This window comes from Mesoplodon densirostris, chromosome 13, assembly GCF_025265405.1.
Source record: "Mesoplodon densirostris isolate mMesDen1 chromosome 13, mMesDen1 primary haplotype, whole genome shotgun sequence".
NCBI classification, from domain to species: domain Eukaryota; kingdom Metazoa; phylum Chordata; class Mammalia; order Artiodactyla; family Ziphiidae; genus Mesoplodon; species Mesoplodon densirostris.
In genome coordinates, this window is record NC_082673.1 from 61,068,581 (window position 1) to 61,095,880 (window position 27,300).

At 35.0% G+C, this 27,300-nt stretch overlaps 1 protein-coding gene and 1 pseudogene across 8 annotated transcripts in view; one reads left to right on the plus strand and one right to left on the minus strand.

Moving 5' to 3' along the window:
* The window catches only part of RIMS2 (regulating synaptic membrane exocytosis 2), a 590,231-nt gene that overhangs the window by 97,730 nt on the left and 465,201 nt on the right, over positions 1–27,300 (plus strand). For 6 of the 8 annotated variants that reach the window (XM_060115826.1, XM_060115828.1, XM_060115819.1 and 3 more), the window contains exons 2-3: positions 12,500–12,532; positions 12,937–13,023. The exons of the other annotated variants lie outside the window; for them this stretch is intronic. In XM_060115826.1, coding sequence (XP_059971809.1) covers positions 12,500–12,532; positions 12,937–13,023 — 120 coding nt within the window. The remainder of the gene's footprint in view (positions 1–12,499; positions 12,533–12,936; positions 13,024–27,300) is intronic. 8 annotated transcript variants of the gene reach the window in all.
* Positions 860–7,939, minus strand: LOC132501067 (actin-related protein 3-like; annotated as a pseudogene).

The following is a 27,300-nucleotide window of genomic DNA, read 5'->3' on the forward strand; positions in this document are numbered from 1 at the left end:
TTTTTTTTGAAGAAAACAGACTTATTAACTTAAAAGAACTTGAAACAAATGTTCAAAAGAAATTTGTGCCTTTATTAGAATGGTGTTAGGCTTTAAAAATGACCAATTTTGGTAATCAAATGATTCATTTTTTTGAATAAGAAATGACACTAGAACTGCAATACTGGTCCAACAGTCTTATTTTTACTTTTCCTTTACAGCAAGAAACAGAATGAGAATTAAACAGAAAGCACTGGCAGGCATCAGTTAATCCAAGATAATAGTTTCTTAGTTCCAAAAGCACTTGCAACGAAAACCATGGTGGGACACAAGGTATGAAAGCAATTCATAATAACTGGAATCCCTTGAGCGTGTGTCTTCACCAAGTGTCATAGGCTACTTTTTGAATTTGTCCTTTACTTGGTCACTTTTTTTTCCTCAAATACTAGTTTTCCTGTGACTTTTCCCTGAAAGTGTAAAAAGTATGAAATACAAACAAGGTCTTGCATTGTACACTTAGAAGTGTACAATTCAAGCATTACAGAGCTATCTACATACCCTCAAGTCTTGGCTAATTCAATAGTATAGAACCTATCAGGGCACAGAAAGAACTAACACCTGCTTCTTTTTGTTACACATACAATTCAAATATTGAATCTGAAGAAAAACATTTAATCATTTTGTCTCTCCTCTACATTCCCATGTTGATAAACTTACTAAACTATTCCTGTGTAATTTAGTTTGGTCTTATTATTTCAAGTCAGGGTTATTATTTCAAGTCTTATTATTTCAAGTCAAAACCAGCCATCCAGACAAAAAAGGCAATCAGAAAGATTATTTCTTCCTCACTTCCCTAACCCCAGTGACTACGAAGTTAATTTTATGACTTAACTCCAAACACTGGATAGTGATGACAAATGCTAGGCCCAATTTCTTCATAATCCTTTTTGGTGTGGCATACATGGTAGAATTCAGGTGTAGAAGCCAGCATGGATCCTCCAAACCACATTGCATTTGACTGCATTTTGGGTGTGATGACTTGTACATCGATAGGTTTTCGTGTCAGTCTACCACCACTCAGTTCCTCACTTAATTTCAGCCTGGCATCTCCAGTTCTTTTCAAATCTCTTTGCAAATGATGTCCAAAGTCCCTGAACATGGTTGAATCTCCAGAGAGGACAATATTCTTGTTGAGAGGATCTATGACATCAGTAGGACAATTGTGATTATTTACTTCATCTACAACTTCTGAGATAGTTTGAGTAAAGCCTGGATTAGCAAACTCTAGATAAAAAAAAGTCACGTCCCAAGAACCTCTCAATAACCAACACCAATGGAGAATTCTTTCTTTGAGATAACATTGATTCCAGTATACTGTTTAATCCACTTTGCTCCATCTGTGTCATACTTGTTAAATTCTTTGACCAAATCTGGGCAAGCATAACTATAGTGCTCCTTTAACGTTCCCAAGGATTTCTCTGATGGATTCTTACTTTTCCATCTCTCAGCAATTGCTGAATAAAATGTTATATTACATACATGTAAAATATGTTATATTACATCCTGTGTTATATACACAGCTGTTATATTACAGCTGTGCTTAATACAGCTGCCAATTACATATACCCTTCAGCCACAGGGATGACATGGGTGACACTGTCTCCACTGTCTATTACCGTATTGCTCTAATTTTTATTATTTCTTTTCTTCTGCTTGTTTTAGCTTTAATTTACTCTTCTCCCCCCCCCCCCAGTTTCCTAAGGTGGAAGTTTATTTTATGGATTTTAGATCTTTCTTTTTTCCCTAACGTATGCACCCAATGCTAGAAATTTCCATCTAAGCACATATTTAGCTGCGTCTTGCAAATTTTGATACATTTTTATTTTCACTTCAGGTGAAATATATTCATAATATTTCAAATTTCTTTTGAGAATTTTGACCCTTGTGTTATTTAGAAATGTATGGTTTAATCTCCAGATATTTTTGGATTTCCTACTACTGTTCCATAATTGATTTCTAGTTTAATTTGACTGTGAACTCAAAGCATACTTTGTATAATTTGTATTCTTTTAAGTTTGTTGAAGAGTGTATTATGGCTTAGAATGTGGTCTGTCTTGGTGAATATTCCATATGAGTTTAAGAATAATGTGTATTCTGCTATTATTGGATGAAGTACTATAGAATGTCAGTTAGATCTGTTTTATTGATGATGCTATTAAGTTCAGCTATATCCTTGCTGATTTTCTGCCTACTGGATTTGTCAGTTACTGATAGAAGTGCGATGTCTTTAATAAAGGATTTGTATATTTCTTGTGCCTCTTGTATTTTGACATTTTTTTCCTCTTGTATTTTGACATTTTTTTCCTCTTGTATTTTGATATTCTATTGTTAGGCTCTGCAAATTAAGGATTATTATGTGTTCTTGGGAAATTCTCCCCTTTATCATTATGGAGTGCCCCTCTTTATCTTTGATAATTTTCCTTGCTCTGAAGGTCACTGTCTGAAATTAATATAGATTCTCCAGCTTTCTTTTTATTAGTGTTAGCATGGTATACCTTTCTTCATGACTTTACTGTGTCTTTCTATTTAAAGTGGTTACTTGTAGAAAATACATTGTTGGTGCTTTCTCTGTTTTTTTGTGTACTTTGACAGTTTCTACCTTTTAATTGGTGAATTTAGATCATTCACATTTAAAATGATGATTGATATAATTGGATTAATAGCTATCATATTTGTAACTGTTCCAATCATTGCCTTTGTTCTTTATTTACTTTAGAGTTCAGTATTTTATATGATTTGATTCCATTTTCTTTCCTCACTTTGCATATGAATTATACTTCCTTTTTTTTTTTTTTTTCTGTACGTGGACCTCTCACTGTTGCGGCCTCTCCCGTTGCGGAGCACAGGCTCTGGACGCACAGGCCCAGCGGCCATGGCTCACGGGCCCAGCCGCTCTGCGGCATGTGGGACCCTCCCCGACTGGGGCACGAACTCGCGTCCCCTGCATCGGCAGGCGGACTCTCAACCACTGCGCCACCAGGAAAGCCCTATACTTCCTTTTTTAAAAATAATGTTTTTTAATGGTTGCTGAAGAGTTTGAAACTGATTCAATAATTTACAACTAATCCAAGCCTACTTTCAGATAACACTATATCACCTCAGGGGTAGTATAAGTACTTTATAAAAGAGTATTCCTAATTTTCCCCTCTTGTACCTTGAAAGTTGGTATCATTCATTTCACTTATCCCTAAGCTATAATCATTAAATACAATGTTACTACTATTATTTTGAACAAACTTAGATCAATTAAGAATAAGAAAAAGAAAATATTTTATTTTGCTCTCATTTATTCCTTCACTAATGCTCTTCCTATTTTTTATATAGATGTTTCCAACTTATATCATTTTCTTCTCCCTTTTTTTACACTCTTTGCAAGGCTGGTCTATTGATGACAAATTCCCTCAATTTTTCTTTGTCTGAGTAGGTATATTTCTCCTTCACTTTTGAAGTGAATAATTTCACTGGACACAGAATTCTAGGTTAGTGGGTTTTTTTTCTTTCAACAATTCAGATATTTTATTCCACTTTCTTTTTGCTTGCATGGTTTCTGAAGAGAAGTCCAAAGTAATTCTTATGTTTGTTTCTCTGTAGGTAAGGTGTTTGTCTTCTTTTTGGCTTCTTTCAGAATTTCCTCTTTGGTTTTCTGCAGTTTGAATAGGATTTGCCTAGGTGTAAAAAAGTTTTTTTATATTAATTCTGCTTGGTGTTCCTCATGCTTCCTAGATCTGTGGCTTGGAGTCTGTCATTAATTTTGGAAAGTTCTCAGTCGTTATTACTTCAAGTTTCTTCTGTTCCTTTCTTTCTTCTCCTTCCAGCATTCCCATTGCATGTATATTATACCTTTTTGTAATTATCCCACAGTTCTTGGACATTCTTTTTTTTTTTTTTTTTTTTTAAAAGAAGATGTTGGGGGTAGGAGTTTTTATTTATTTATTTATTTATTTTTGCTGTGTTGCGTCTTCGTTTCTGTGCGAGGGCTTTCTCTAGTTGTGGCAAGCGGGGGCCACTCTTCATAGCGGTGCGCGGGCCTCTCACTATCGCGGCCTCTTGTTGCGGAGCACAGGCTCCAGACGCGCAGGCTCAGTAGTTGTGGCTCACAGGCATGGTTGCTCCGCGGCATGTGGGATCCTCCCAGACCAGGGCTCGAACCCGCGTCCCCTGCATTAGCAGGCAGATTCTCAACCACTGCGCCACCAGGGAAGCCCCTCTTGGACATTCTGTTCCATCTTTTTCTTTCTTTTCTCTCTGTGCCTTTCAGTTTTAGAAGTTTTTATTGACATATCTTCAAGTTCATTTATTTTTTCTCAGCTGAGTGTAGTCTACTGATGAGTCCATCACAGGCATTCTTCATTTTTGTAACAGTGTTACTTATCTCTAGAGCTTCCTTTTCATTCTTTCTTAAACAATTTATTTCTCTGCTCACAGTACCCATCTGTTCTTGCACATTGTACACTTTTTCCATTAGCACCTTTAACATATTAACTGTATTTATTTTGCCCAATTCCAGTTCTCTGCCTTATCTGAGTCTGTTTCTGATGTGTGCTTTGTCCCTTCAGACTGTTTTTTCTTGCCTTTAGAATGCCTTGTATTTTTTGTTGAAAGCTAGACAAGGTTTGTTGGGTAAAAGGAACGTAGGTAGATAGCCCAGTAGATAGTCCTTTAGTGTGGCAGATTTTATATTTATCTGGCAGTGTTTACTAATTGGTGTAACTGTGGTGCCAGAGGCTAAAAATTTCCTCTATTGTCCTTAACTTTTTTCCAATTTTTTTTTGTGGTAAGATATACAAACATAAAATATTCCATCTTAACCACTTTTAAGTGTATAGTTCAGTTTCACTAAATACATTCTTAATGTATTTATGCATGAATGCATTACTACCAACCATCTCAAGAATGCTTTCATGTTGTAAATGTGTCATACACCATGACCAAGTGGGAATTATCCCAGTGATACAAGGATGGCCCAATTATCTGTGAATCAGTGTGATCACATATATCAATGTGATACACCACGTTAACAAATTGAAGAATAAAAATCATATGATAATTTTACTAGATGCAGAAAAAGCTTTCAACAAAATTCAACATCCCTTTATGATAAAAACTCTCAACCATGTGGGTATAGAGGGAAGATACTGCAAGATAATAGCTGCCGTATATGACAAACCCACAGCTAACACATCATACTCAGTGACGAAAAGTTGAAATCATTTTCCTCTAAGATCAAGAACAAGACAAGGATGCCTACTCTCACCACTTTATTCAACATAGTATTGGAAGTCCTAGCCACCGCAATCAGACAAGAAAAAGAAATAAAAGAAAATCCAGATTGGAAAGGAAGAAGTAAAACTATCACTGCAAATGACATGATACTATATATAGAAAATCCTAAAGATGTCACCAGAAAGCTATTAGAACTCATCATTGAATTCAATAAAGTTACAGGTTACAAAATTAATATATAGAAATCTGTCACGTTTCTATACACTAACAAAGAACTATCAGAAAGAGAAATTAATAAAACAATCCCATTTACAATTGTATCAAAATGAATAAAATAGCTAGGAATAAGTCTAACCAAGGACGTAAAAGACCTGTACTAAGAAAACTATGACATTGATGAAAAAAATTGAGGATGACACAAACAAATGGAAAGACATACTTGCTCATGGATTGGAAGAATATCGTTAAAATGACCATACTACTCAAGGCAATCTACAGATTCAGTACAGTACTCATCAAAATACCAATGACATTTTTCACAGAACTAGAACAAATAATTCTAATATTTGTATGGAAACACCAAAAACTCCAAATAGTCAAAACAATGTTGAAAAAGAAGAACAAAGATGGAGATATCACAGTCCCTGATTTCTTCTAAGAATTTTATAGTTTTAAGTATTAAATTTAGGTCTTTGGTTGATTTTGAGTTAATATTTGCATATGATATTAAGCAAGGATCTAACTTCATTCTTTTTCATGTGGATAACTAAATTTTCCAGCACCATTGTTGAAAAGCCTGTCCTTTCCTCATGGAATGGTCTTGGCACACTTGTCAAAATCCAGTTGACTTTATGTATATATGGCATTTATTTCTGGGCTCTCTATTGTATTCCGTTGGTCTATGTCTGTCTTAATGCCAGTACCACACTGATTACTGTACCTTTGTTGTAAGTTTTGGAATCAGGAAGTGTGATTCCTGTATCTTAGTTCTTACTTTTCAAGGTTATTTTGGCTATTTGGGCTGACTTGAGATTCCATATGAATTAAGGATGACTTTTTGTATTTTGGCAAAAACATCATTGGGATTTTGATAAGGACTGCATTGAATCTATAGATTGCTTTGTGTAGTATTTAGATATTGATCTGTGGTTTTCTTTTCATGTAGCATCTTTGTGTGGCTTTGGTATTGTGGTATTGGTGATTTCAAACAATGTGTTAGGGAGTGTTCCTTCCTCTTGAATTTTTGGGAAAGTTAGAGAAGGATTGGTATTAGTTCATTTTTAAATGTTTGGTAGAATTCACCAGTGAAGGCATCAGGTCTAGAGCTTTTCTTTGTTGAGATTTTTGATTAATGATTCAATCTTTTTACTAGTTAGAGGCCTATTCAGATTTTCTATTTCTTTGTGATTTCTTGGTATGTTTTGTGTTTGTAGGAATTTGTTCATTTCATCTAGGCTGTCCAATTTGTTGGCATAAAGTTGTTATAGTACTCTCATATTCCTTTTTATTTCTGTAGAACAGTAGTAGTGTTATCACTTCCATTTATGATTTTAGTAATTTGGTTCTTTTCTCCTTTTTTCTTAGGCCATCTAACAGAATTTTTCATTTTGTTAATCTTTTCAAAGAACTAACTTTTAGTTTCATTGAGTTTCTCTATTGTATTTTTTTTCTATTTCATTTATCTCTTCTGTAATTTTTATTATTTCCTTCCTTCTGGTGGCTTTGGGCTAATTTGTGTTTCTTTTTCTAGTTTCATAAGTGCAAAATTAGGCTCTTGCTTTGAGGTCTTTCTTGCTTTTTAATGTATGGATTGGCCAAAGAGTTTGTTCAGGTTTTTTTTCTATCACCTTACGGAAAACCCCAAATGAACCTTTTGGCCAAGCCAATAATTGTTTATAGCTATAAATTTCTTGCTTTGCACTGCTTAACCACATCCCATAAATTTTGGTACATTTTTTGTTTTGTTTTGTTTTCATTTTTCTCTGAGTATTTTCTAATTTCCCTTGTATTTTCTTTTACCCATTGTTTTTAAAGTGTATGTTGTTTAATTTCTACAAATATGTGATTTCTCTGGTTTTCCATTTCTCACTTTATCCTGTTGTGTTTGAAGAAGATATTAGGGTGGCCAAAAATTTCGTTCAGGTTTTTCCATAACATCATATGGAAACACCCGAATGAACTTTTTGGCCACCCCAGTACTTTATGTGATCTCTATCTTTTAAAGTCTACTGAGACTTAATTAGACATATGGTCTCTCCTGGAAGATGTCCCATTTCCACTCAAGAAGAATGTGTTTCCTGTCCTTGTTGAGTATTGTATTCTATATGTTTGTTTGACTTAGTTGGTTTATTGTGTCTTGGTATGGGTCTCTTTGATTTCATCTTTTGTGGAATTTGTTCATTGTCTTTAATGTTTATATTAATGTATTTCATCAAATTTGAGAAAATTTCAGCCATTGTTTCTTCAAATATTCTTTCTCTCTCCTCCTCTGGAATTCCCACATCAAACCTATGTCTGCTTAGTGGTATCCCACAAGTCCTTTAGACTGTCTTTTCTTCAATCTGTTTTCTTCCTGTTCTTCAGATTCAGTACTTTTCATTGTTTCATCTTCAAGTTCACTGATTATTTCTTTTCCCTTCTCAAATCTGCCTCTGCATCCTTCTAGTGAATTTTTCATGTACGTTTTTGTACTTTTTTGGGAAGGGGGAAATTTGTCTGGTCTAATAATTGACACAAGGAAGATTAACAGAAAAAAATTTTTAATTTGTATGCACAGAGGTCTCATAGAAATGGAACACCTGAAGTGACCAAGGCAGGCTGTTTATAAAAAAAAATAATTTTAGACAAAGAAACAATCATTTGTGAAGATTTAACAAAGGGACTTGTACTTGTGGTAACAGACTAATGAAGAAGTCATACAGATTTTTTTATACAGCTTTCTTAGCCTTGAATTTCTTAATTCTGTTGATAAGGATGCTTTCTATACTTTGGGTTTGGGGGGATACTTTCACATTGGAGATTTCTTTCTTGCTTTCAGGGGGAAAAAGAAGGATCAGAGTGTTGTTTTCTTTTAAGTATTGTTTTTTTTTTTCTCACTGACTGATTCTCAAGTAACTTTAATTCAAAATAATCTATATGCCATTGTGGCATGTCTTGGGGTAGCCTGCTCTCAGTCCCAACAACTTTCAGTCCAGAATCCTTTTTGGGTTCTTTTTAGGTTTTCTGTCTCTTTATTGGTATTTCCATTTTGTTCACACATTATTTTCTTGACTTTCTCTACATCGTCAGTTCTTTGAGCATTTTGAAGATGATAGTTTTATTTTTTATTTTAAATTTTTAAAATTTTTAAAAATTAATTTTTATTGGAGTATAGTTGCTTTACAATGTTGTGTTAGTTTCCACTGTACAGCAAAATGAATCAGCTGTACATATACATATATCCCTTCTTTTTTGGGTTTCCTTCCCATTTAGGTCACCATAGTACATTAAGTAGAGTTCCTTGTGCTATACAGTATGTTCTCATTAATTACCTATTTTATATATAGTATCAATAGTGTATATGTGTCAATTCCAATCTCCCAATTCCTCCCCCCAACCCCACCAATGTTGTTTTAAAGTCTTTGTCTAATAGATATGCCAGGTGTTTTTCAGGGCCAGTTTTTGTTGTTCCTTTTTTTCCTTTGAGTGGCCCATACTTTCTGTTTCTCAGTGTGCCTTGTGACTTTTTTGTTGGAAACTGGACATTTGAATCTAAATATGTGGTAACTCTGGAGATCAGATTCTCACCTTTCACTAAGTTTTATTATTTTCTGTTATTGTTTTTATTTTATTTTATTCTTTTTTGTTGTAGGCTGTCTCTGTGCTGAGGATCAGGTTGTGTTATAAACTTAAGGTCTTTTCTGAATCTGTTCCTTTCCCTGGGCAAATGTGATTTTCTGTTTTCTCTCATATACGCAGTTGCTTTTGAATGTTTCAGTCTTTAACGTCTGGCTTCCAAAAGGAGAAAAATAGAAAAACAAAGGTTGTGGTGGGGGGGGGGAACTGCCCAGGCTCTTTAAAAATATCCTGGAAGTCACCTTAGCCAAAGGGGGAGGGGCTTGCAACAATGGGGGGATTGCAACAACAATGGCCACTTACCTCTTTGTATGGACCTCTGAGATGAGAAGCAGTAATCAGGGATCAGAGCACAAATCCGATATTTGGAGGACAGTGTCCTTTTTACCCACTCTTGCTCCTGCAAACTGTGTATAGGTTGCTCCAAGAACAGGTAAGCAGCTACCTTCCATGGAGCAGGGTGGTAGGGGATGGGTAGCTGCTACTATGCTAAGAGCTCAAATTGACTGAAATTAACAGCAAGGTACAGTCCAAGCCTTCTTCTGAAGTTGAAAGCCTTCAGTAGACTCCAGATTTCCAAATTAGTTATGTCAGACAGATTGTCTAGGTTGCGGGGGGCAGATTTCTGTTGCTTTCTACTTTGTCATCTTCCAGAATCCTCTCTTCTATTGTCTTTATTTTTGTCTTCCTTTCTGTTTTGTGTTTCCCTAGAGACTTCTTACTAAATAGTGTTTAAAGCTTGCAGTTGTTATAGTTGTAATCCTGTTATTATTCAGGAACTCTAATGATTTGGTGGTAAGGTTTTGCTACAGGACAAGCATTCACCAGTCCTATAATTAGGTCTTATTCTTCTAGTGTGCCTGAGTTACGTATTTGCCTTCCCCCATGTTGAAGGCTGGAGGAAGCTGTAGTTTGGTATTGTCCTTCTCCCACATAAAAGGCTAGAGGGTGATATAATAGGTAATTACCTTCTACAGGCTTGTTTGGTTTTGGTAAAATGCCAGTTGGTTAGGCTCTGGTAAAATATTTTCCCTTGAGTTTAGGATTGTTAAAGAGAGAAGAGGGCTCTGGGAGTATTTCAAAATGGTTTCTTTCCCTTCCTCCTGCTTGATGCAGGAGGAAATTTTTCTCCGATCTTCACAATGAGCGAGATAAAATTTATGGAAGTGTGGTTGTATGCCCCAAACTGGGACTCCTTGGAATTTTAAACTCTCAATCTAGTCCACAGTGAGTCTCCAGCAGCTGGCCAATTATAGTTAAAAGTGTTCCAACAGACACTGGCCCCAGGTGTGGGCTTCTGCTCCTGGGCTTTACTCTTGGTAAACTGTGATAGTCTGGATCCACTTGTTTGTTTTTCTAGTTTTCGTGGCAACATTTTGCCTGCTCTATGACCTAAATTCTTTGATGGCTCTAAGAAGAGCTATTGATTTCCGTTTGTTCAGCTTTTTTTCTTGTAAGGGTGGGAGTGATGATTTCCAAGCGTTTTATGTATCTTATTGGAAACTGGAAGCCCCTCATACACTTTCTGGAATGCAGGAATGTAGGAGTTCATTGTCAATAATGTTAATGTATTGTCAAAGAAATATATAATTACTTTTTAATATTACCAGTTCTTAAATTATTATCTCAACATGAATTTTAATTATGGTCTGATACTTTGAGGTTTGATTTTATCTAACATATTGGACAAAAGAAGAAAATTTTTATACTCTTGATTTAAAGACAAGATAAATATTTTTACCACCATATTTATGACATTTTATTTGGGAAGCTGATGTAAATGTTTGTATATTTCACATATAGATATTTTACAAAGCCCAGAAATAATTTCTGAATTGGTAATTTAAATTTTTATGTCTATTAATATTTTCAAGTACAGATTTTGAAATTAGAAACTGATTTATGATTAATATAAATTTGTTTATGGTAAAAACTTTTGTCACTAATTAAGAGCAAATATGATTCCTTGTAGAGAATCACCCAGGACTTCTTTAACAAATATCTTCTCCTCTTTTATGTATTCATTTAATTATTTTTGATTATCATGCATATTTGGTGAAGGATACTCTTGAATTGTTCTCCATTTTGATGAGCTGGTATGGTAATTTTTCTTTGTCATTATATGGGTACTGTTTTGTTCTAAAACGTTAAGAGATTTTTGTATCTTATTCTCAAAGAAACACCATGATAAGTTTTCTAGGTAGAATCCATTGTCACTATAGTTTGCTTGTATTTGTGTGTTTCTATATTGGGTGCTAAATATAATCTTTTACTATTAATCCATTATATCTCTACTTAAATACTAAATGATGTAACTTTAGCTCTAGGTCAAAACTATTGTACTTTTTGAAGTTTATGCAGAGAACATGGGATAGCCTTTTTTAGTTAATATAGAGAAATATAAATACCAATTATATTCATTGGGACACAAAAATGTATAAGGGTATACATTTTCACTTATTGCTTATATCATTTAAAATAAGAACACACTGAAAAGATCAATTTAATCTAAAGAGAATTTAATTTACAATGTTAATATAATTTCCTAATGAAAGTCCTAGATTTTGGTGACCCATTTTAGTTACCAATTCTTAGTCTTTCTTTGGGAAAGTAAAAGCTAATCAACTGATCACTGAGTCATAGGTTTATCTCTCAGGACCAGTCCCAGGCAAAGTGTGGGAAGCCACATTTCGGAGGCATCACTATCCTTGTGTTTTATCTTTCTCCACCTTTTAAATATCCAGTGCTATTTCAGTGAAGCACCGAGTTGATTATAGGTTAAATGCATTTTTAGTCTGTTATAGTTATATGAATGATTTACTTTAGCTTATGAATATTTTAAATTTAACATACATAATTATTTTAGTAGCTATTTTTAGGTATTAGATGCATAATCCCCCAATTCCTTTATCTGTTCCTTTGTGAAGTAAATGAATCCATTTGTAAGGCTTTTAAAATACATTTATAAAACCCTACATTTTATTTAAGATATTTATGCCTTTACTTCAATTTATATTAAGGAAGAAATTTTAAAAATAAAGAGGAAATCTGTTTATCTTCTGTAGGCCAAATGTAACTGTGTTTAATATAATACTTTAAAATAATTATTTTAAATGCTTCAATATCAATATTAATGCAAATATGCAGAAAACTTGAGGACCAAATCATGGAATCATTAGGATAGGAGTAGAATTTTAACATCAGCCCTCTATTAAGAACAAATAATTCAACTTTTCCTTTTTGTGTCAAATTAATTCAAATGTATAATTCCAATTTATAGCAAAACATTAATAAGCTTTTCTATGTAACAAACTTCATTTTTCATTTTTATATGACCACAGATCTGTAGATAGAAATTTCTTCCTAGTACAGTGCACTCAGTTGTGCAAACTTATCTTTTTAGGGTCAAAGAAGAGCACAAACCACAACTGACACAGTAAGTAAATTTATTAAGAGTTCAGTAGGCTTGACTTCTGTACCTTTGCCACATTCTGCTTTCTGCACCTTGGATGGTATTAGCTTACACTAATACTGGATAGGCTGCAGCTAGTGTGTCTTCTGCTTTTTGACTCTCTGGCTTGTAAGAGAGCTGCCTGCAGCTTCTTACTTCATCTACATACTGACTAGATTTAGTTTTTTGCTGCCTGCTTGTGGACTGGTTAAGTATTCAAACTTAATTTCCCTATATTCTGACTGCCTGGATGATAATTGGAGCTCATATTTCCATTGGCTGTAGCTTTTGTGCCTGTGTATTTTTATTAGTATGGATAAGAAAACATTTGACCTACAATTGTTTTATTCATTTGGTTATTCAGTCACATTATTTGCTTATTTAAACAGGTGGTTTCCCTTTAGTGGGATCACTGAACTGGTAAATAACGTTCTCCAGCCCCAGCAAAAACAACAAAATGAAAAGGAGCCCCAGACGTAAGTAAGCTGATCTGTACAGACTAAGTATTATCTCTAATAGCATAACATACTGAAGAGTATGTATTAAAATACTGCCCTTGGAATAACATTCCTCAGAAATGAAAATTGTTAGGTTATGAGTTTGATATTTTCACCTTTGATACTTCATATCCCATGGAAATATTAAAAGAAAACAAGGATAATTTATAGGGTAGTAAGAACGAAGAGGTAATTCTCCCCCCAACTTAAGTATAAATTATATAAACTGTACTTATCCAGTAAAATATCTTTCTCCAATAATGCAGTATATTCCAAAGTATATTTCTTTCAAAAATAATTCCAGAAGACATTAAGAGGTATTTACCCCCCAATTCAATCTTTGGTCAAGTAGTTTTGGAAGGGTTCTTTTAAAGAAGGTTAAGCAGGTTTCTTTATTGTTATACTTCTGAGTGTCTAAATATGCTCCAAGGTATTAGAACATACAATATTAACTAAATTTATGTGACTATTGAATCCTGTTTTCACTGAATATTTCATTAGGTTATGAAACATAATTTGGGAAATCCAGCAATTTATTATCACATTGGTCTGAAATATTAAAAAATGTCAATTCCATTTATTTCAGTTATTAGTAGATTAAAATACACTCTTTAAGAAGTTGTTCATACTTGTATCTTTTTAACTTGGTGCAAGAAATATTATTTATGTTGTAAAGTGCAAGTTTCTTTGAGAATGTGAGAAAGATTGCATAGATTTAAATTCCACACTCCCCATGATAACTGCCATCTTACTCAGAAATGCTCTTACCAGTCAGCCTTTGCACTTCATAAAAGTAGGAATTATGTCTATGGAGTAGATGGTTTGGTTGTAGGAATGGGTAGACTGAAAAGTGACATGAGCTCTAGGAGAGAACAAGAATAACTACCAGGAGCCTTAAGATGAAACATTCAGAAAAACATTCACATTTTGCCTTTAATGAAAACTAGAAGATGTCTTTTTGTTTTGTTATTATTGAGGGTAATCCCTCATCCATTTTATGTTACCTTGTATGCATTTTATTTTAAATTTGGTCAGTGTTTCATTTTCAACTGAAGTAAAACTGTATTGTGATATGCTTCTCCTAATAGCTGATAATGTAGTTCTACGGTTGGAATTGTTGCTGTATTTAAGCCAGTTGAAGTCAAGGCCTGTATTTGTCTTGTCTACATTCTATCCTTGACATCTAGCAGAGTGACTGATCCATGGTAGGAACTCAGTAAATGCGTCTTCACAACTGATTTTACATGTTTTACCCTTTTATGATGTAAGAATACTGTGTCCCAAGGAATAGAAATAAATTCAATAATCTTTCTCTAATCAGCAAATATTGTATTAAAATTGCACACAATGTCATTGTTTTGCTGATTTTTCTCTAAGGCACTGAAACATAATAAGGTAGTAAAATCAATAGCAAAATATAATTAGATGCGACTTTGTCTCAATTTTAAATGATGTCAATTATGTATCTTGTTTGTAGGTTTTAGAAAATAATCAAGATTGTTATGTTATTTAGTAGATTACAGTGGACATTAAATAAAATAGATGTTTTGTTAGTAACTTTAAAAAGTGATCACTAATTATTGAAACAAAATGACATTTGATTGGGATAAACAAAGATCAAGGCAAATTTGAAAAGAAATAGCTTTATTTCAATAATAAATATAATATAGTTTGCTTTGATTTTTGGCTAGGAAGATTGTAGGAGAAAAGACTAGTACTTTCCGATAATTTAAAAATTAATTCCAAATTAATAACTATTATTTCCATTAATGTTTCTTGGACAGCTAATTCATTCTTCTTGTTCTGTGATTTATACAATTTAAAAAATCAGAACTAATAAGGTCTCTTAATAGCTACTTTCTTCATCTTACAATCTTATTGTGCTGAAGATTTCTGATATATAATTTTCTAGGAGCTTTCCTTTTATCCTTCTGATTCACAGATCGGGGTACTTCTGAATCTTCTCCTTTAATTCATCTTCTCTTTGATCAGAGTCTAGGACTTCTTATTTCTGAATCACCTCATTTGTTTCTCTCTTTGACTACCATTTGAGAAAGATAACATCCTATATGCTTACTTTCTATTCACTCACCTATTAAATTATTTTGGAGAGTTGAATTCTAGGTATTCATTTTAATTTATAAATGTTAAAAAGTAGGACTTATGCTTTTCATATTCTGTATGAACATTTTCACAGTAGAATAACTAAGTAAATATTCTATCAGATAGTATTTAAAAATCTAATATTTCCTGAACAGTAATTTCATTTTAATGAATTTCTATAAATTCCATGTTGTGATTTTCAAAGCTTTAATAATATAGGTTCTTTGAGGTCTGTATTTTTGGAATTTGTTTATTTCATAGTTTTTTTTTTAATGTAACAGGAATGTAATTTTGAACTTTGAATGTAATGTAATTTTGATTTGGGCAATTCATATGAAAATATAGGTATAAGTAGAACAATGTATGCAATTTTGACTTTCCATAAGTACTGAGGCATAGAAAATGGATTGAGCCGATTTTCAGTTGTCAGTTCATTCAGTCTTTGCAGAAATTGCTTAATATACAAATTAAATAATTTTAAATTCTTTTCTTTCTTTCACTATTTTTTCACATTAATATTAAAAAGAGGAAAAATTGTCTGTAAAGATAATATAATATAGGTTATATGTAGGGTGTAAACGAGTCTTTGGATAATTAAAATGGGCATACTAGGAAAAAATGATAAATGCTATTTAATGCAACTGTTATTTTAACTTGGTGTTGCCAATATGTAGCATAACATCAAAGGTAAGTTTTTTAATACAGATTAATTAAACCAATCAATTGGATTAGTTTGATTTTGAATTTTCATGTAATAACAGTTTTATTCATGTTGTGACATGTTAAATAATAAATGTACTTTTGAGGGCTTCCCTGGTGGCGCAGTGGTTGAGAGTCCACCTCCTGATGCAGGAGACACGGGTTCTTGCCCCGGTCTGGGAAGATCCCACATGCCATGGAGTGGCTGGGCCCGTGAGCCATGGCCGCTGAGCCTGTGTGTCCGGAGCCTGTGCTCTGCAACGGGAGAGGCCACAACAGTGAGAGGCCGTCATACCGCAAAAAAAAAAAAAAAAATGTACTTTTGAAATACTAGGAAAATCTAAAATTTGAAATATTGGAATGAGATGGCCACTAGTATAGTAATCCTCTTTGATAATGAGGTATTTTAATAGGAAAAATATGCTAAGGGGATTTTAAGCATAGAGAAATCATAGGTGAAAGTTTTTAGGTAGCAAAGGGTTTGAGAGACACAAAGAAGACTAGTGTGGCTGTAATGTAGTGGACAAGAGGGAGTGTGGCAAGAAGTGAGGTTCTGGAGGTAGGACTCTGACAGGGCATTGTTTCTCTAGAGAGTGAGAAGGAGTTTGAATCTGAATGTCAGTATAAAGGGAAGATACTGAAAAGTTTTAAACATGGGAGTCACATAATTTAATTTATGTATAAAAATCAATCTGGCTGTTCTATGAGTAGAGTGAGTGAGGATGGAGGTCGAGAGAGTAATGAGGAGGCTTTTGTGAAGAACTTGGCTAGAGATTATGATGACTTGGACCAGGTTGATGATACTGAAGATGGAGGGAAGTGGATTGGGGATATATTTGGAGGTTGAAATGACATGATTTGTTAGTGGAGTAGATTTAGAAGAAGTTAGTAGGGAAGATGAGAGAACCAAAGAGGACTGCCAGATTTCTGATTGGAAGAACTCATTGGGTGGTGATACGATTAACTATGATCAAGAAGTGGAAAGGATGAACAGGTTAGAGGTAGAAACTAAAACTGAAGTTTTAAATTTTTAAAGTTTAAGATGCTAATAAGTTAACCAGCTTTGAAGGAGAGATGTGGATTAGCTGTAGATATAACTTTCAGAGTTGTCAGTATGATGCATAAAACTAGAAGAGGAGACAAGATGACGTAGAGAGAGAGTATGTGATGAAGAGCAGATAAGAAGGTCCAAGACTGGGCTTCCCTGGTGGTGCAGTGGTTGAGAATCTGCCTGCCAGTGCAGGGGACATGGGTTCGAACCCTGGTCTGGGAAGATCCCACATGCCACGGAGCAGCTAGCCCCGTGAGCCACAATTACTGAGCCTGCGCGTCTGGAGCCTGTGCTCCGCAACAAGAGAGGCCACAATAATGAGAGGCCCGTGCACTGCGATGAGGAGTGACCCCCACTTGCCGCAACTAGAGAAAGCCCTCGCACAGAAACGAAGACCCAACACAGCCATAAATAAATAAATAAAATTAAGAAAAAAAAAAAGCAAAAGAAATCTGAATGAAGTATGGTCTTAAAAAAGAAAAAAGAATAAATAGCTTTAAAAAAAAAAAAAAGAAGGTCCAAGACTTAGCCCTGAAAATTCTCACACTGTGCATGGTACTAGGCATCCAGAGATAAAAGGACTATGGTTCCTGCTCTTAAATATTTCATATTCAAGAGGGAAAACATGCTGATAAGTAATTAAAAACAATATTGTGGAGACTTCTGGTTTCCTCTTTGACATATAAAGAGTTTGGAAGCTGTCACTCCCATCCTTACAATGAGAAAAATGCTGAACAAACTGAAAATCAACAACTCTTCTTAGATCCCAGAAAATTGAGGACACAGGACAAATCAATGCCCTGACAACTGAAAGAAGAGGTGAATAAAGAGAATCACAGTTTCCTGGGAGCAGAAACCACCGGAGCTAGGAGCTGGTAGGAAATTGAGGAAATACTGAAGGCTGAGTGTGGACTAACTTAAGAGTTAAAAATTCTTGGAAATCCACCTTTAGGGGATCCCCCACCCCAGTTTTGTGAGTTTTACCTCCATGAACTCTACCAAGTTCTCAAGGTAAAGATCAGTGAAAAATACCCTCATACTTTCACCAGGGAGATGGGAAAAGTAACCATTTTGACATATTCCCAGAGATTTTCATTCTCAAAGGAAACTACTTTGCCAGAGCCTAACCAGCATGAGTAGAGAAATACCCAATTATTGTCCCCCTAACCTTCCTGTCTCTCCAAAACAGGAAAAGAAGCTGAGAAGCACTTGTGACAGTCACAGCCCAGGGGCACTAGCCCATGAAAAGGCTAAGACTTATTTATAGGACTATAGAATGCTTCTCTTCCAGGTGTCAGTTTACAGATCTAGGCTGCTTCCATCTTGTTGGCAAGCCAATTAGAACACATAGCTACCAGGATTGCTGCATCAGAGGAAGAGAGAGAAAATGTAAAACTCACATTTATTCTTTTTTTTTTTTGAAGAAATAGAGACATTTAAAATTATTGTCAGTGATTACAAAATCTATCAATAATTGATAGAACAAGTAGACAGAAAAATCAGTAAGTATACAGAAGACCTGAACAATACTATCAACCAACTGAATGTAATGAATTTTTTTAGAACAATTCTACTCAACAGCAGCAGAATACTCATTCTTTTAAAGTACACACAGAAATTTTACAAAATAGAACATATTCTATGAGCCATAAAACGTCTCAATAAATTTAAAAGAACTCAATCATAAAACTATGTGCTATGACCAAAATTATATTAGTTATTAATAACAGAAAGATATCTTAAAACTCCCCAAATATTTGGAAACTATTATATAATCCATGAGTCAAAGGAAAAGAAAAGGAAATTCATATATATTTTGAACAGAAATAAATGAAAATACAGCATATTAATCTTTGGGAGATGAAGCTGAGGCAATACTTATAGGGAAATTTATATGATGAAAGATTTACACTCATTTATTCTTTTTTTTTTTTTGCGGTACGCGGGCCTCTCACTGTTGTGGCCTCTCCCGTTGTGGAGCACAGGCTCCGGACGCGCAGGCTCAGTGGCCATGGCTCATGGACCCAGCCGCTCCGTGGCATGTGGGATCTTCCCGGACTGGGGCACGAACCTGTGTCCCCTGCATCGGCAGGCGGACTGTCAACCACTGCGCTACCAGGGAAGCCCTCACACATTTATTCTTAATTGTGTAAGATAGGAAGTGACATAGGTCACTTTTATTCATAGCTCATTGCCCAGAACTTGTCACAAGGCTCTTAACTAACTGCAAGGAAGTCTAGAAACTCCATGTCCTCATGAAGAGAGGCAACTCTATATAGTGAGCACTAGTAACATCTAGTACAGTTAGTTTACATTTGATTTTTATTTATTGCAATGAGATGGATATTGCAGGATGCCAAAAGATAAAGACGTGCCAAAAGAATGCTGTAGTAGCAAAGGTAACTCCAGGATTAGTCCCCATTCTTGGTACTGTTGGTTCTTCTGAAACTGCTGTAAGTAATGACTTGAGATCAAGATCTAGTTTTTACAATACTGAAGGGTAAGGTTAATAATATGAAGAAAATTCAAATACAGAAGTATCCTCTCAAAGGAAAGAAATTTGCTGTATGTAGTGTTTCAAGGAATACCAATTCAATTTTGTCAGTGGGATTACAGGGAGATTTTTTTGTATTCTCTTAGGTGGCAGTGAAAGGAGATTAAAAATGGGTTAACAGTGAAAATATGTGAAAGCATACTGAGAAACCCTTAGTTGAACATTAGAGATTACAAAGTACATAATAAATAGGATAATTTTTAAAGGGAGGAGTGAGATATCAGAAAATCATTCTTCTGTTCTTGGATGGAAGCTGTCTACTTTGGTTTGTCATCTGTTTGATCCAAGAGTCGTTGGCTAGCTCTTTCGCTCCAAAGACCATTTGTTTGTAGACTCCTCTTATTTAAGGTCTCCTGATGGAGCAGATTTCCAACAGTCCATGCAAAATTGTTTGTGTCTTTTTTTTTTTTTCTGCTGTACGCGGGCCTCTCACTGCTGTGGCCTCTCCCGTTGCGGAGCACAGGCTCCGGACACACAGGCTCCGCGGCCATGGCTCGCGGGCCCAGCCGCTCCGCGGCATGTGGGATCTTCCGGGATCGGGGCACGAACCCGTGTCCCCTGCATCGGCAGGCGGACTCTCAACCACTGCGCCACCAGGGAAGCCCTGTTTGTGTCTTTTTAATTGTGAAACATAACTCCAAAGATCAACATTTTTAGGCTTTTGTTGAAGTGCTAATTGTTAACATGACTTATTAACAGTCTTTTCCATCATAACTCTGAGGTAGTTTTTCTGTCCTATCTCTTCCAGAAGACTAAATCTGTAGGTTTCAGGTCATAGAGTGTTCCTTAGAAGGATGTTTTGGAAATCCTGCTTGTACCTGTTGATGTTAAGACTAAGTGTATCACATGATTCCTTTGCTGTGCTTAATCATGTTAACTTGCAATAACGCTGACTCTAGGGTCAGAAGTGAAATACTAAATGCCTGGGCAGCCTATTATTAACTTATAAGGGAAAGCTGATAGATCTCCCCAAAAGTTGATTTTATTGTTTTGAAGGCTAATGACAATGGAAATTGAAGGGTCATTGAGAATATTGTTAATTTACTTTTACTTAAAAAATTCCACTTGTTTTTTTTCTACTTTTTCTGAAGCTTGAGGATGATATGGACAAAGATGTTTTCTTGTAAGCTACGTACTTCTTATTGGTGCTTGACTGGTCAAAGCAGTTGATATGGACTTGTGAAATAGTGAAGGCAGTTCCTGCACATGAATATGTTTCCAGGTCCAACATAGATAGTCTTCAACCTGAGTGGTCTAAAATTGACTGCATTTGTCATGTATCTTAGAACCACCTTAAATTCCTTTTGGCTCAGAAAAGGGATCAATAAATAAAGAAAAATTATGATGATAGATTCCTTGTTCAGAAAATGCATTTAGAAAAATTAATAAAAGTACCAAAGTGTTTATTGCCAAGTAAAGTTTTTATTAAAACATAACATATGTAGTGAAAAGTGCACAATTTGAAAATATACAGCTCATTGAATTGTCAGACAGTGAATATATCTGGAAATCACCACTGAAAGCAAGAAGCAGAACATTACCAGCCCTCCAGGATCTCTTCCTTATGCTCCCTTCCAGGGAGGACTGTCTACCAACCCAAGGGGTGGCTTTTATCTTGAATTTTTTCTAGCACCACATATTATTTTTGCCTACTTACATTTAGACTTCATACAAATAGAATCATATGGTATATTATGTCTATATTATTTTGCTTAACGTGTTTGTGAGATCCATTCATATGATTGCATATAGTTGTATTTCATTCATTCTCTTGATTGTATGGTACTCTAGTGTCTGAATATACTACAGTTCATTTATGTTTTACTATTTCTGTACATTGCAGTTGTTTCCAGTTTTTGGCTATGAATAGTGCTGTGATATACATTCTGATGCCATTATTTTTTCTTATTACTTTGGAAAATTTTGTAGTTATTTGTGAAAGTGAAGTATTTCAGCTATTTAAAAATATTTTCAAATGTTAAATCTAGTTACTATGTCAGCGTGTCTATGTCTCTAGCTTCCTATTTATTTATTTGATAATGCTATAGATACCGTTTCTTGAGCATGCACTACTGTTTGATGTTTTGGTGCCTCTGCATCTGGCCAAGAAAGGGAGAAAAGGCATTCCAGGGAGAGGAACAGGATGATATGATCAGATTTGTATTTTAGAAAAACAGTAGAGTTGTAATAGTCACTTAGGAAGCCATTTAGAAGTTCAGAGGAGAGACCTGCTCTGTGACTGGGATGGCCATCTGTATGACATATGTTTATTCTTTTTTTTAATAAAAGGACATTAGTCCGTTCTGTCAGCGGATTAGTAAAGCAGTGGCTTTTATACTTTTAAAAAAAACTTCCATCCATAAAAAGAAATATATTTTGCACTATAACCCAGTATACACATACCTACATAGAAATATACATATATATGTGTAATAGAAACAAGATTTATATGAAATCTTACTTGTACTCTTTCCAATGCTGTGATCTATTCTATTTCATTAATAATCATGAGTCTTGGCCTGCTAAATTGAGTTTATGTCCTTATATTGGGTTGCACTCTGCAGGTTGAAAAGCACTCTATAACGTGTGTGACTGCATTTAATGATCACATTTTATAACTGCATGCCATGAACTTGTAGAAAGCACAACTTCAAACTCATTATCTAATGAAAGTTAGTGTTATGGAAATCATGAAAGTACACTTCTAAGATGAATGGGAAAACACCAACAGCAACAAAAACCTATGTGGCTGGGCATAAAATTACCAGGCACAGCAGGATTACTAGGAGCTAACAGATTGAAAAATTTCTGTTTTCTTAAAGAACTCAGAAGTGAAGAAATTTTACTTTGGAAAACAGTTCAATGAGTTGCTTTGGTGAGGATGGAGAAAATAGACATGAAAAATTTGGATAAAACAGCTTTTTGAAATAAGAAAGTGGAAAAAGCAATATTTCTAAATTGATATATTGTTGTATATGTCTTTTAAATATTTATTTGTCATAAAAGTTTTAAATTAAATATGAGTACATCTTTGACTCTTTTATCTGTATCAGGGATCTGCAAAATATGACCTATGGGTCAAATCCTGCCTGCTGCCTGTTTTTGTAAATAAACTTTTATTGGAACACAGTCAGGCTCATTTATTTGTTTATCTATGGCTACTCTCACATCCCTTTGGCAAAATTGAGTAGCTGTGACAGAGACCCTATGGTCCACAAGGCTTATAATATCTACTATCTGGACCTTTGCAGAAAAAGTTTGCTTACCTCTGATATATATCACTGGAAACTTATGTATTTACCTTTATATTTATAAACTTAAATATATAAGCTTATATATTTAAGATTGTTTAGACCTTTCATTGTATTTGGAGTTTGGTTCTGACAGTGTTGTTTTGGAGTGGAACAAACAAAAAACCCAATGAAATAGAATGCAGAGTCCATAAATAGACATTTGCACATGTGAGAACTAAGTATATGATAGATTGCTATCACAAATCAGTGGAAGAAAGGATGGTCTATTTAATGGTGCTGGGAAAATAGTCTCTATACGGAAAAGATTAAAATTAAGTTCTTGCATCACATCACATATAAAAATAAACTTTAGATCGATTAAAAGCCTAAATGTGAGAGACAAAATTATAAAGCTATTAGAAGAAACTGTAGAATTTTTTGTGACTGACTCAGGGGTAAGTAAGGATTTTTATTATAGCCAGCCACCAAAACCAGGAACCATGCAGGGAGAAACTGATGTATTAGAATGCAACAAAATTAAAGAATTCTGCTTAACAAAGAACAGAATTAGCCGTCATTTGTCAGACTAGGACATTTGCTATGCTCAGCTTATAAAGAATTAACATATAGGCTTTACAGGGTTCTTCTGCAAATCAGCAAAAACAAATAAACAACCCCATAACTCCCCACCCCACCCCCGCCCCACCAGGAAAACCAATAGAGTTTTGGTAAAGGACAGCCTGAATAGGTAGTTCATAGGTAGAGCAGTTCAACTGGCTGAACTTCATTAGGAGTCAGAAAAATGTGAACTTAAAAAAATAAAACATCAGTTCATATCTACCCAAGCTGCAAAATTTTAAAAATTGAATATCATGTATAGGCAAGGATAAGAGAAAACTGGAGCCTTCATACCCTGCTTGCAGGTGTGCTAACTGGGTTAAGCCATTTGGAGGGAAGTTCAGAAATATTTAGTGAACTTGAATATGTCTATTATACTTCTGTATACATATCTCAGAGGAAAACATATATGTGTTTATAAATATCTCATTACAGAAATATTACAATTTATTGGAAATATACAGTAATGAATTATAAAGGGCCAACTTATTTATTTACTAATTCTTTTTTTAAATTGAAGTATAGTTGATTTACAATATCGTGTTAGTTTCAGGTGTACAGCACAGTGATTCAGTTATATATATAAATCTATTCTTTTTTAGAATAAAGTGCCAACTTTTAAAAAATAAAGGGATGAATAAAATGTAAATAGGGAACATTATACAGCCATTAAAATGTGTAAACTTATAGTTATTGGAGCTTGGATTCTGCAGCAACACTGAATTTGGATCTGCCTTTACTTACTAGCAGTGTGACTGTAAGTAAAAGTAGCTTCTCTGTAGGATAGAATAATAGTAGAATATTTATAATAGTACCTATCTACCTGATACACAATAAGCACCATATGCATTAGCTATTGTTTATTCTATTTAGATTTTAATACAAAAATGTAAAGACTGGTTCCTGAGAGAAGGGAAGTCACATTGGGGAAGGGAAAATAGTTAATTAAAAAGGGAGCCAAGCATGGATCAGTGCAACCAAGCTCATGATCAACTCTATTTTGGATACCTCCGGTTTAAAAAAATAGAAAGAAAATTAAAAGAAAGGTGTGCATTGTAATCTATCCTAGGAGGAGGTGAGAGCATGTATAAAATATAAATGCCCTATATTGGATGCACCATAGTGAGTCTAAAGGATGAGTGGCTTTAGCAGAAAGAGGGGAAAGAAGCAGTGCAAAAAATGAGGTTGAAGGGGTGAATGTGTGCGAGAACATTCAAGGCTTTGTTTGTCTTCATAAGAAGACTTTTCTTCTTCTTAAAAGCAATCAGAAGCCATTAGCGTATTTTAAGCAGTGAGATGACAAGATAATTTTTCTGTAGTACGCAGAAGGGGAGAAGTGTGGATGTGAGTAGCCTAGCCAGGAGGCTAGGTGGGCATTGATGGTAACAAGGCCTATGGTATCGACAGTGGATTCAGAGACAAGCGGAAGGATTCAAGACACATTTAAGAAGTAAAATTGGGGCCTCCCTGGTGGCGCAGTGGTTAAGAGTCCGCCTGCCGATGCAGGGGATACGGGTTCGTGCCCCGGTCTGGGAGGATCCCATATGCCGCGGAGCGGCTGGGCCCGTGAGCCATGGCCGCTGGGCCTGCGCATCCGGAGCCTGTGCTCCGCAACGGGAGAGGCCACAACAGTGAGAGGCCCGCATACCGCAAAAAAAAAAAAAAAAAAAAAGAAGTAAAATTGAAAGGGCTTAGATTAATTATGCATTTGAAGGAGGGAGATATTTCTAGAATAATTCTAGATTTCAGGCCTGCATAATTAAATGGTGGCACAATTCACTGAAATTGTGCACTGGAAGGGAATTTAGTTTAATAGGAAAATTAGGAGTTTGCTTTGATACGCACCGAATTCCAACTGGCATTGAGACTTCCAAATAGAGATGTCAAGTAGGCAATTGAATATTGAAGCTCAGAGGAGAAGTTTGAGCTGAGGATTTACATTTATAAGTAATTTATATATAGGTGGAAATTGAAGTCTTAGGTGTGGGTATGATTGCCTAAGAAGACATAGAATGGAAAGAGAAGAGGGGCCTGAGTCTTGACCTTCAAAGGAGAAAGAAAATGAAAGACAGATACAGGAGGAAAACCAAGAGAGTGTAATGAAAGCCCAGTGGGCATGTGGACATAATTTCAAGTATTGTTGAGAACTCAGTAAGATGGAGACTAAAAAAATTTGTCCATTAGTTTTAGATACTAGTTTTAGATACCAAGGGAGATCCTTGGTAAACTTTGTGAGAATTAAGAAGTAGACTGGAAATTAGATTAGATTGATTGAAGAATGACTGGGGTGAGGAAGCAGAGATAGAATTTGGCCTATTTATAAATGGGAAGGGAAGAAATGCTCTTTTTGGCAAGGAATATAATTTAGCTCCCGAATCTACCTGTACACCACCACTTCTACATATGGTAGTTTCTCATATTACAGGACTGGAAGGATGAATACACAAAATCTCTCTGTAAGTCCTCTCTTATCGCCTCAAGCTGTTGTAGTCTAGTCCCATCTGAATTTCGGCTTCTCTCTCTCTCTTTGCTCCCTACAGCTGGGAAGATTTGATCCTATCCTACTGCTGTATTCTCTGGGATTACTACAGTTGTTATGTAAAAGAGTTTTAAATAGCTCTAATCTAGCACTTTGGGATACATAATTACTAATTTTTCTGCTAATGTGATTGGCCTTCTCCCTGTTTGTGAAATGGGGTTTCTACTTCCCTTGAGGCACTATATCGTAGAACAATTGACTTAACTAGATTTCTGCTTTTTGTTCCAGTGTGACTTGGTAACTTGCCTAGTACTCCAGTGCCTCTAGAACTAAAACAAAGTATTACTCTAATTTTCTTCTTCTTTCTCTGTTTCCCAGTGGGGTTCAGCCATGTGCTGAAAGATATGCCAGAGATCATAAGTGTGTACACAGGTATACAGTAGAAATGTATAATATACCTCACACATAGAAAGATAGTTCCCCTAAATGGTTGGGAGAAGCTATGATGCAGAGTTCATTCAGTGGTCCACTTAAAATCATGCTTGCTCTGGTACATGTTTATGAGCTTGAGTTTCCTGTAGTGGTGCTTATTTTGTGTTAACAGAGATTCACTTAAACCTGGTGGGAGATCATCAGGGAAAAACAGTATGTTGTCTGAAGTTATAGAAAAAAATTGAGAAAACTGGCACGGCTATTTGAATTTACTAATATTAGGTGTGAAAAAGGAAGTCTGCTTTTGTGGGTAAGTAGGTAAAAGGACTTACATAGATCTATTTTTAATCTACCTACTGACTTTAGGTTAGCACTTTGAAACTAACTTTTTTAAAAGTCAGGCTTATTTGAGGTATAGTTTATTTGCAGTAAAATTCACCTTTAAGACATACACTTCACTGAATTCTGGAAAACATACAGTTAAATATCTACTGCCATAATCAAGACAGACTATTTCCTTCACCTCCAAACGTTCCTTGTGTCCATTTGTAGTTAATCCTCTTGCTCTACTCCCGCCCCTAGCAACCATTGTTCTGATTTCTGTCCTAATAATTTTGCCACTTTCAAAATGTTATATAAATGAAATCATATCATTTAAAAGTGGGCAATCTGCGACCCATAGGCCAAATCTGGCCCACTGCCTGTTTTCAGTGCCCATAAATAATATTTTATTGGAACACAGCTATGCTCATTCATTTATATACTGCCGTTGGTTGCTTTCTGGTTCATGCCTTTTAGATTCTATTGAAGGTATGCTTGCCTAATCTAGCTAAGTAGTCTTTGTTTAACCCAAGGCCTCACTTTTTGTCAATGTTTTATCTAGAAGTTTTATAGTTTTAGTCATTTTATTTAGTTCTGTAATCTATTGTTTACAGTTCTGTAATACATTTAGTTAATTTTTGTATAGGTGTGAGGTATGAGTTGAGGTTCATTTTTTTACACATGGATTTCCAGTTACTTTTTTTACACATGAATTTTCTGTTGCTTTAAAGGGCTGTTCTTTATCATTGAATTACCTTGGCATCTT